Below are 10,711 nucleotides of genomic sequence, written 5' to 3'. Positions count from 1 at the left end.
TGGGGTCCCTCAGTCTGGCCAAAGCACCTGTCCTGCTGCAGGTACCTCAGGATGGCATGGCCCTGGGGAGGTCCCGGGTGCAAAGAGGCCCACTGGGTCAGACTCCCTCCTGTGGCTCTCGCTGCTCCTCATGTTCTGTCTCCAGGGTGGGGTCCTTTGTTCCCAGAACAAGGTGAAGTTGGGTAGGCCTACTGGGGGCCTTGTTCCCAAGCACTTCTCAGGTAGACAGACCTCAGGCTGGGCTTTCTGAGGCTGGATGGCAGCAGGTATCTGAAGACACAACCCCCAGTCCATATTCTGGGCAGAGGGGCTGGGGCAGGGCCAGGACTCTGGGCATTCCAAGTGGAAGGCACACTTGGGTCTGCCCTCCTTCTGGACAGACTCTCAGTGCCCAGGGGAGGGCCAGTAACTGCCTCGCTACAGCTTGCCCTCTTTGGCCAGTTCTGATGCCCATCAGCAAATGCCTCCATGCCCACCAGCCTCCCAAAGCACTGTCCACCTGTGGGCTTGAGGAGGGACTGCTGCCCTGGGCTCAAGTGGCCAGGACACGGGGGTTTCCCCAAGGGCGAGTCAAGCCCATAGACTGCTATTTGTAGCCTCATCCTGAGGGTTTCTAGGGTGTGAATGAGGCCTGGCAATCCCTGCCAGGTCTCCATGGCCCTGTCTGCATGCCCCTGCCAGGCCTGGCTCTTCTCCACAACAGCCCAGAAGAGATGCCCACATCTTCCCATCTTGGGTCCCAAGGAACCTCGGGTGGCCCTCTCCAACAAGGGGATTTGGAGCAAGCTGTCTTTTGGGGGACACCCTGAGAGCTGAAGGGGTGAATTCAGGGGTGGGCCCTTGGCAGGAGCCAGGCAGTCCCTGACTTGAGGCCCCCGACTAGGAACTAGGTAGTAGCACTCCTGGATCCTGCTGTCTCCCTGTCCCCTGCATATGGCAGTGGGGTGGGTGGTACTGGCCTGGAAGGGGGTGGCAGTCACACATATTTAAAAGAACAGATGACCCTTAGGGCCCTGAGAAGGCAGGGAAGGAGAAGCTCTGAATAGTTTACTCGACTTGACTTCAGATCGGCACCCCACCCTGTTGCTGGGCCAGTGGCTGGCCAGCCTCAGAGATCAAGTCCACCACTCGCGGATGAGGAGCTGCACACAGAATCACAGTGCCAAGAGCACAGCCACGTCCCCAAGAAGTGGGCCAGGCTCAATGGAGATGAGGCAGGACACCTGAGGACAGTGACAGACCACTAAGTGCTGAGCCCAGCACGTAGGAGGCGGCCACCATCGAGCCTCCTCTACAGGAAGCCTTGGCTGATGGCCCCAGCCAAGCTAGCCATGTGCAGGCCGTGTCTGGTGGCCTGGGATGGCTGGGACAGGACCACTGGGCAAGGGCCGCTGGCCAGCATGCCTTCCACGGGCCCAGAAAACCTGGGGATTCAGATGTGGAAGACCCATGTGTGGGCACTTCACTGTGGGTGCCCAGCCTGGGTGCCTGCTGGCCAGTGTGACCTGCCTGGGGTGCAAGGCCTGGGATGGGACAGCAGTGCCTCAGGGAACTCAGTTCTGTAGCTCCTGAGGGTGTGGCTGTGGCCTCCCAGCCACCACAGGAGCCAGACGACCTGGAGGCCTCAGTCTCAGGCAGCTGGTTCACAGCTCCGTCCTGCCTGCCGGCCAGGCCCCAGCTTCACTCCTCTCAGAGGGTCTGTGGGGGCCACTGGGCTGGGTGGTGCTGGAGGGGTCCTGCTACCCTGGTTTCTCCAGGTGCAAAGCAGCCTAGTGACCCCTGCCGTCTCCAACAGTTCTGGCTGTGGGTCTGGCTGTGGCCTGAGCCCCCAGTCTCACATCGGCCTGCTCCTGTTGGTCAAACCAAGCAGTGTGGGTGGAGCAAAAGGACTTTCAAGAACCCGTGGGTGGGTTCCCATTCGGCCTGTCACTCGCTGGGAGCCAGGTCTGGCCTGTCCCAAGCCCCAGGTGACAAGGCCCTTTGTGGGGGGCTCACTGAGGGGTCCTCCAGCCTCCAAGCCGCAGGTAGTGCAGTCTAATCGGCTTCAAGGTCAGACGTTGCTGACTCGGGCCTCTGCTGTGGAGAAGGCAGAAGGGTCCGAGACCCGGTCCAGGGGCCGCTCGCACCTGACATATCTTAGTTTTCGCACTGAAAGAGGTCAGAGATGAGCTGTGTCAGAGCCAGGGACAGAGGCTCAAGGATGGCAGAGGATGTAGCTGGAGGTGTGGGGCACCACAGGGGCCTGTTGACTCTGACCAAGGAAGAGACCAGGCGCCCCTGCCCGTCAAGAGCCAGTTCCTCCTGCCAGATGCCCCCGGGAGCCTAGCCTGGCTATTTCCCATTAAACCCTGGGACCCTGCACCCACACATCTGGGCCTGGATCAGGGCCCGGCTGTCCCTTAAGACTAAGGTGCAGGCATTATGCATTTCTAGGACCATGTCCTAAGCCCCAGAGCCTGCAAGTGTGACCTCATTTGGGAAAAAGGTCTGGGAAGATGTGATTTAGATCTCAGATGAGACCCTCCTGCCTCAACCAGGTGGCCCTAACTGCCATGACCAGTGCCCTCCTCAGGGGAGGCAGAAAGAAAAAAGACATGAGGGAGCAGAGACAGAGGGGATGCAGCCACAGCCCAGGGAGCTGAGCCTAGGAGCTGAGAAGGTACGAGGGTCCCACAGACCTGGGAGCCAGTGTCCCCCTCTCCCACTCCTTGGTCTCTAACGTCCAACCTGGAGAGCTGTCAGAGCTCCTGCTGTCTAAGCCACCTGGGGATACTCTGCCATGAGGCCCCAGCCACTTGGGGCCCCTGTGCTCTTGCAGATGCTGTGGATGAGGCTGCTTCAGACCTGAGCCAAGTGCTGCCTGGAACAGGGTAGGCTGGGCCTTAGTTAGGAACTGCTCTGCCCCAGAGGAGAGGAACACGCTGCCTGTCCCCACCAGACCTCTGCACGGTGGGAAGAGCTTGGCCTGGGGAGGGAGGCTGGGTGATTCTGCTCTGGGATCACAGCTGTGACTGTGGTCAGGGACTTAGCTTCACAGTCTCCTCTTATAGTGGGTCACAACTGGGTGGGGGTGCCTGGTGGGGCAAGACCCAGGGGCTGACCTGCTCCCTGTACCCTTCAAGCAGAGATGGACTTGAGCAGGACTGGAGGAAGTGAGGGGAAGGTCTGCCCTGTGTCAGGTTCTCCTCTCTCAGTCTCAATACCTGAAGAGGAAGGGACAGCACACAGCCATGTAGGCTGATGGGCACCAGGTGTGCCTGTCAAGTGCCTGTCCCTCCTTCATGTAGTGTCTCCTTGGGACCCAAGAGGTGGGCATGTGTGTCTAGGGGCAAACCTGTAGAGGTCCCTGGGTCTGGCATTTGGAAACCGGCCCAGAGACAAGAACCGCCGGGTGACACAACCTGCCTTTACCTGAGGACTGTGGTGGGGGGATCATTGCAGCCTTGAAAGGAGAGAGAGGCAGAGTGAGATCTTGGGTGCTCAGCATGGGACACGGAGCCCAGGACGCTCAGCCGGGAGGGTGCAGATTACTTACGACTTCGCCAGGCTGCAGGCCTGGGGCTACAGAAGAAAACAGCACATCACCCTAGAGCCAAGCAGCTGCCTGCATCCAGTGAGGTCCACAGGCAGGCAGAGGCTCTTCCCAGGATCCAGGCTGGATCTGGTACCACTTCCACACTCTGCCCAGCAGTGCCCTCAGCTGAGTCTCAGCTTGGCCACATTCATGGCCTGCACCTGGGGCAAGCCACTCAAGCATCCCAGGAAGAGCCACCTCCCAGAAACCTCCCTCCCACTTTCCCAGAGCATACAAGGCATGCTCCTCAGGTGGTTTCTCCGGCTCCAAAAACCCAGTATGGGGGACAGAGACCCCTCCATCCTCTGGGTTCCCAGAGGTGCTGCAGGTGAGGCAGTGGCCATCAGCCCCCAATTATGCATAAGGGCATGGGTGCCTCCACTGGGGTTCCCTGGGCCACCTGAGATGGCCACACCCAGGGTCTACTCTGCTCTAGGGATGGCCTGGAAGGCAGAAATGCTGGGTGGGCATTTCTGGGAGCTGACCCCAAGGCACCTAACTTGACTGGAGACCCCAAGACTCCTACCAGCAGCAGAAGCCCAGCCTTGGACTCTCAGGACCTGAAGCTATAGTAGCCCCCAGAGGGCACCCAAATGTTGGTGTAAGGTAGGCAGAGAGGGGTCCTGGCACTTACTCTGTCCCTTTGGGCACTACCTAGGCCCCTGAGTGGGAGGAGGAGTGAAGTACCTTTGTCTCTCCTGTAGAAGACCCTGGGGAGCTTACTGGAGCGCTTGAGGTAGAAGAACCCAGCCACAGAGAGAATGAGACCTGCGCTGACGAAGAACGTCCCCAGGAAGAAGGAAGCTGTCACGTGGGAACCCCCTGCAGGCAAATCAGCCGCTCTAGTGGCCAGTCTCAACTGTGGCATGCCAGGGGCCCGGGGTCCATGCCCAACCCAGGCCACCATTCCTGAACACACCTGAGCCCTCACAGGGAGCAAGGGGCCAGCACACCTGGACACAGGCCCAGGCTTCCTGGGGAGAGGGAGGGGAAGGTGAAAGGGAAAGAAGCCTTCATTAATGCCATGCTCCAGAAGTTCAGACCCTAGGCTCCCCCTGAGACTGTGCAGGGTCAGAGCTCCAACCTGCAGCAGGTGCTTCTGCCGCACTCTACCTCTCAGGTGCTGGCAGCTGCTCCTTGCCCGTCTGAACCTGCTCAGTGTCAGAACAGGATGGCTCAGGGCCAAGGACTGTGAACAATCTGTGACCATGGGATGGAGGAGATGCTTTAGGTGCCTGGGGAAGCCACTTTTTCACCCTGAGGCACAGGTGCCCTTGCCAGGCCCATGGCCTTGCCATCCAACTAGCCCTGTGCTATAGGAGGCCATGAGGTGTCAGAGCTGGCCCTTCCCTATGGGCCACTGCTCTGTGCTGCTGGCTTCTGCAGTCCAGGCCAGTGCTGGTCCTGAGGCCACCTTGGAGCTCAAACATATTTTCTGGGGAGGGGAAGGCCAGGCTCAAATTCCTGGAAAGAGCTGAGCCTCAGAACAGAACTCTGAGCCTAAGATCTAGGACCCAGGTCCAGCCCACGGCTGCTAGATGAGTGGCTGGGATGATGGTCCCCACAGCCTCTCAGGCACCTCAAGCAAAGGAGGCAACCTTGCTCTGGAGCTGGGCTATGGTGCCCCCCCCCATGCTGGCCCCTCTCCCAGCTCCTGCCTTGTCCAGATCTTCCCTCTCACCTGGTCCCACCCTCCCCAGCCACTCCTAGCCACACTCCCACCCCTGGCCTGACCAGGCCCTCAACTCAAGTAGACTGCAGGCCAGGGAGAAGTGACTACCTAGAGACAGGGAACGCCCCGAGGACAGTGCTGTGGCAGGCATTTCTGGTGGCCCATATGCCTGCAGTCTTAGAAGCCTATGCCCTGGAAAAACCACTGGGATGGGCAGACTCCTGCTGGGGCCTGAGGTCACAGGGGCCATGGCAGCCATGGAATGAGGCAAGGACCAGACAGAAGGTGCGGCTGTGAAGGCTTCCACCAACAGCCCTTCTGAGACCATGGAGGATATGGCACCCCCCCACACCAGGGCACACCCAGTACCTGCCACACTCAGCCCACAGACCTCAGCCTCATGAGCCACTGGATTCTCAGAAATCCCTACTTCATGGTCAGGGTCCCTGTCACAGAGCGCATGGCTGGGTCTGAAGTCTGATTGTGACCTCCAAGGTACCCTACTGTGGCCCATCAGCTGTCAGGGTCTGTGCTGCCATGGCTCTAAGGAGCCTCTACCCCAGGCCTGGCTCTGGCCTGGTGAACTAAGACTTACCAAAATGTGGCCGTCCAGGCAGCCCTGTGCTTCTGTTCATGGGGAACTGCGCACCCCAGGCAGCAACTGTGGGGAGCAGAACAGAGGGGAGGCCAGGGCCAGGCACAGGACCCGAGAAAGACCCCGACACTGCCTGAATCTGAGACCAGACATTAGCAAGTCTCGTTCCACAGCTGTTCCTCATGGACATGGGACTCGGGAAGAAAGGGCTCCTGGGGGCTGTTTGCTGATGGATAGTGGTTCTGTGGGGACAAGGGCGGCCACTCCAGTTTCCCCAAAATTGGAGATGTGGACCCCTGTGAGAAGTCCAGGATCTGGGAGGAGTATGGGGGCAGCAATCTGGGAGACATACGGCTCCTGCACTCAGAGCTGTTATAGGTCAGCACCGTCCCGTTCCTGCACCGGATGCAGCTGGTGCTCCCGTCCGCGTTCCAGCGTCTATAGCAGCCTACACAGAAGGCAGGCGGCTCTCAGTAGAGGCAGGATCCAGGCCAGTTCACTGTATCCTGGAGCATTTCTGTATCTTTTGAGTTTATAAATCAACGGTCACTCAAAAACACAGACACTGGAAGTTTGGGTGGAACAAAAGGCTCTAACTCCAGAGAAGAAACCAGCACCACAGGAAGCACGTCACTCTGGCCCCAGATTCCTGTGGAGGCCTGGTGCTGAGGAGGCCGCAGCCTTCGCTGAACACCTTAAGAGACAGTCCAGAGGCTGGTGACGGGAATCTGAGATTAACAGTGTGGTGGCCTCATGCTCTGGAGGACTGGAGGCCTGGCCTCCACCTCCTGCCACCCAGGCTCAAGGACCACGGCTCCCCCAGGACCACTTCCTTCAGGGCATGCGTGCAGCTGCCTCAGGCACTCCACACTCACTGGACCCACTCAGGGCAGATACAACCCTCATCTGTAACTACTGCATCCTTGTACTGCCCCCCCTGGGGTCTCCCTGCAGGATCAAGCCAAATTTCCATATCAGACTATCACTACCTGAAGTCCCACCCTCTCCCTGCCCAGGTGCTGGAGTGACCTAGCACCTACTGGCCAACAGCATGTGAGCAGCTGTCGTCCAGCTTCCTGTAAGGGTAGCGACTGGGTATTATCCCTGTACTTCTTTCCAACATTCAACACAGCACTGAGGCCAGAGACATAGGGTCCATAAACATTGATAGTGGGTGTTGAAAGCTAGCACTGGACATAAGCTGTATTGGGGCCAAACCATTCTTGTCCTCACCACTGAAGAGGGGCAGGCGGGGACAATGCCAACCATGGGATGGTGGCTTGGTAGCTGTTCAGGGGACTGCTTATGACAAAGTGGCTCACCTGGGCCACACAGGCCTGTGCTTGGGCATGTGCTGTTGGTGTCCATCACGTCCACACAGCACTCAGGCTGCTGGGCCTGGAGGGGTGACAACAGGTAGGCTCTGCAAGGGCCACACTGTTAGTCCACTGTGAGCGTTCATGGCTCTGCGTCTTCTAGTCAGCAACAGGCTCCCAGCTTCCCCCTTGGCCTAGAAGCAGGTGAGGACACATACCTGCCCCTGCAAGAGCCCCACTCTGGGCAGTCTCCAGGGAAAACTTCAGTGTAGTACAGAATGAGCCAGGGAGATCCAATGCAGCAGGGTGGAGACTGGACCACTGACCAGACACATCTCAAGAGTCACTGATCCATTCTACCCCGTGGCCCTGGGCGCCCCTCCAAGGAGAGGATAGCACTGTCTGAGCTGTGCAGGGCATGAGGCCATTGAACACTGAATGACCACACGAACTGCCTGGGGCCCAGACCCACCAGACAGGTTCCACAGCAGCCTCCTCACTCCCAAAGGCCAGGCAGGAGGGGCCCTGGGAGCCTGATCTGCACTGCGACCTAGAGGTGATAGGACTCAGAATTCTGTGCATTTGAGAAAGAGCAAAATCAGGTCTCTCTGTCCTCCTCTGCCCTCTGTCCCTCAGGCAGACCAGGAGACCCCAAGGGAGAGGGCCTTGCCCATGCCCAAGGAGAGGAAGATACAGAGAAGAATCTTGACTACCCCACCTGGACAGATCCTGGTTCATGGCCATCAGATCACACTCTCCATCCAAGCACACTTGGTGAGGACCATCCCTCTTCCTCAAGCCTGCGCACAATCACTCAGCACCCCCACTTCTCTGGGACACGGGTTCCTTACGAAGGCTCCCGTGTAATGTAAAACTCACATTCAAATGCTGTCTCTCACACGTCTGTCCCTTGTCATAGGTGCCTCAGTCACATGGCTGAGGAAAAGAACACTTCCTCACCTACGGGGGTCGGAAGGTGTCCAGCCCCACCTGGGTAGATGTCCCAGGCTGTGGGCGTCCATTCATGGGGTCTCCTCTCCCTGCCCTGAAGACCTCACTAGGGAAGTTGAGGTGGCCAAGGCCCCTTCTCCACAGGGTCTCCCTGGTCGGGCAGAGCTGCTCCAGCCTCAACCTCCCACCTTGTGGGCCACAGGGAGAAACAGGGCAGTCACCCCAGGAACTGCAGCACCAGTTCTAATGACACTGTCTTGAGAAAAGGGACACTCTCCTGGACCACGATGAATACTGGGAGGCTGGCAGGGCCTTGCCAAGGCTTGGCACGACCAACATACCCCCACAGGGAGGGGCACTTCACTGATGCCCTCTGCAATTCCACCAATGAATGCCCCTTGATGTTGCAGCTTGGTCTCAGACAAAGTGCCCAGGCCAGGCCAGCCGTTCAGGGGAAATGAACTCATGCCCAACCCTTGAACCCACGTCCAATACACATGCTGAGCACTGGCCTTCACTGACAGCAGGGCAGCTGACAGACCTTGAGGCAGGGGGGTCCCCAGGTGTGACTCTACTGTCACTGCTGGGCCACTGTTTCCTGTGACTTTAGTATGGTGAATAGTGAGGGGCATCTGAGGAGTGTGAGTGACACAGGGCAGCATCAAGACCACACAGGAGGGGCCAAGGCCCAGTGGCTGCACCCTCACACTAGCCTTGTCCCGGTTAGTGAGGGACACCCCACCCTCTTGCCACCCGGCCCTGGCTCAGCTCTTCTGGACACCAAAGCTCAGCATACTGGAGTGTCACCAGCTTGGCAGAGCCATGATACCCCACTGTCGCTCTCCTGAGCAAATAGCACATGGGCAGGCAGCTCCAGGCTGCATCTGCAGAGACCCTGTGCGCTCTACAGAAACAAGTAGGTCTGGCAGTCTTCTAGAAGGTAGAACCAAACAGCTACCGTATGGGGGCATGTCTGCTGCCCTCTTCAAGACACGAGCCCCTTGGACCCCAGCATGGAACTCCGTCATCCCTAGGGCTGAGTGCCAAGACTCCTAAGGTTAAACGGAAGGGCCCACTGCCTCCCTGGAGGATGGTCACCTGGACATGTGACAGGAATACCAACCTCGCTTTCTGTGGACTTGCTGGCAACTTCCACCAGAAGGCCAATCAGGAGCATGAAGCATTGCAGTGCCATGCCAGGAGCAGGAGGACAGCGGGGCCTGTGAGAGAGGAGGGCAGTGCCAGGGACACAAGCAGGAAAAGAAGGGAACATGTCAGGGAGGTGGAGCCATAGTTGGAAGGGGCGGGGCTGCAAAAGGAGCAGCTCTGAAGTGGGGGGTGCCACATGAGAAAGGGAAGGGGCTGCAATGCCAGTGAGAGTGCCCAGAGCTGGGGAGGACCTGGCAGGCTTGATGGGCTGTGGCAAGCAGGGGCATGCGCACAGGTCCCTGCCTTGTGAGGTCTGTGGGTGCCGTCCAGGGCACCCTTACCTGCCCCTCCAGGATGAGAGCTGCAGACATCAGCTCTTCACCCAGGTGCTCAGTAGAAAGCCTGGCCAGAGGGCGTGGAGTTCATGGGCCTGACCATTGAGCTCTGCAGGCCCAGGGTCCAAGACCTGTGAATCAAGACCATTAGGTGAGGCCTGCTGTTGGTCACTGTGAAGACCACTTTCCCAGCAAGGTGAGTCCAGAGTTGGTCAGAGGGGCATCCTGATCTCTCTCCAACAGGTTCATTGGGTTGGCGTTTGCAAACGAGGTCACTGCATCTCTGGTCTCCCAAGACCAGATGACACCTCTCAAGGTTCTGTTGGAGTCTTGGGCATTGTCACCCAGACTTTTTCCCCGTGGGTGGCTAGGTCCCTAAGGCAGGCAGACATGGGTCCAGAATAATGCTAGAGTCCAAAAAGTTCTAGTCCTGGGCGGAGGGATTCAGGGAGCAAACACATTGCAAGGAGACTTCTTCACCCTAACTCCTGTCACCTGACCATCATGGGGCTTAGTAGTCACACCATGTTTGTTTTTTGGTACTGAACTTGGGTGCTTTACCACTGGGCTATATCCCCAGTCCTTTTTTTTTTTTTTTTTTTTTTTTTTTGAGACAGGGTCTCATTTAGTTGCTGAGGCTGGCCTGGAACTTGGGATGCCCCCTGCCTCAGCCTCCCCAGTTGCTGGTATCCCAGGTCAGCAGGCCTGGCTTCACTTCACATTTGTAACGTAAGAGAGAGCATTAGCAGCACCCACCACAAAACCTTGAAGTGATATCATTTGTACTACTTTTTTTTTTTAGTTGTAAATGGACATAATCTTTATTTATTTTTATGCAGTGCTGAGGATGGAACCCAGTGCCTCTCATGTGCAAGGCAGGCGCTCTACCACTGGGCTACAGCCCCAGCCCCCCATTTGTATTACTTTCAACAAATTTCACTTAACTCACAGGGTGATTCTCATGGCGTAACGTCACAGACACTGCTGGATACATATTTTCATGTTAGTTACCTCCAGGAAACTCTGCACTTAAACACAGCTGCGGGGTGGAAGCGGCACACTGTAGGACACTCTGACACCAAGGACACTCTTCCACAGCAGCAGTCCCCACTTCCTTTC

The 10,711-nt window shown here is 57.9% G+C and overlaps 1 protein-coding gene across 1 annotated transcript; it reads right to left on the bottom strand.

Annotated features, from left to right (window-relative positions):
- Nucleotides 1-2,050: 2,050 nt before the first annotated feature.
- On the bottom strand, nucleotides 2,051-9,303 carry LOC143641343 (uncharacterized protein C1orf159-like). Its single transcript, XM_077108595.1, has 8 exons — nucleotides 9,232-9,303; nucleotides 7,164-7,239; nucleotides 6,194-6,289; nucleotides 5,842-5,907; nucleotides 4,262-4,396; nucleotides 3,536-3,561; nucleotides 3,412-3,442; nucleotides 2,051-2,148 (listed from the first exon to the last, which is right to left on the bottom strand). Exons 1-8 carry the CDS (start codon nucleotides 9,301-9,303, stop codon nucleotides 2,051-2,053), a joined length of 600 nt encoding a protein of 199 aa, XP_076964710.1.
- Between the last annotated feature and the right edge of the window lie 1,408 nt (nucleotides 9,304-10,711).

Source organism: Callospermophilus lateralis, unplaced genomic scaffold, assembly GCF_048772815.1.
Source record: "Callospermophilus lateralis isolate mCalLat2 unplaced genomic scaffold, mCalLat2.hap1 Scaffold_96, whole genome shotgun sequence".
NCBI classification, from domain to species: Eukaryota; Metazoa; Chordata; class Mammalia; order Rodentia; family Sciuridae; genus Callospermophilus; species Callospermophilus lateralis.
The sequence above is the reverse complement of the archived record's forward strand: the minus strand, read 5'-3'. Positions and strand labels throughout refer to the sequence as shown.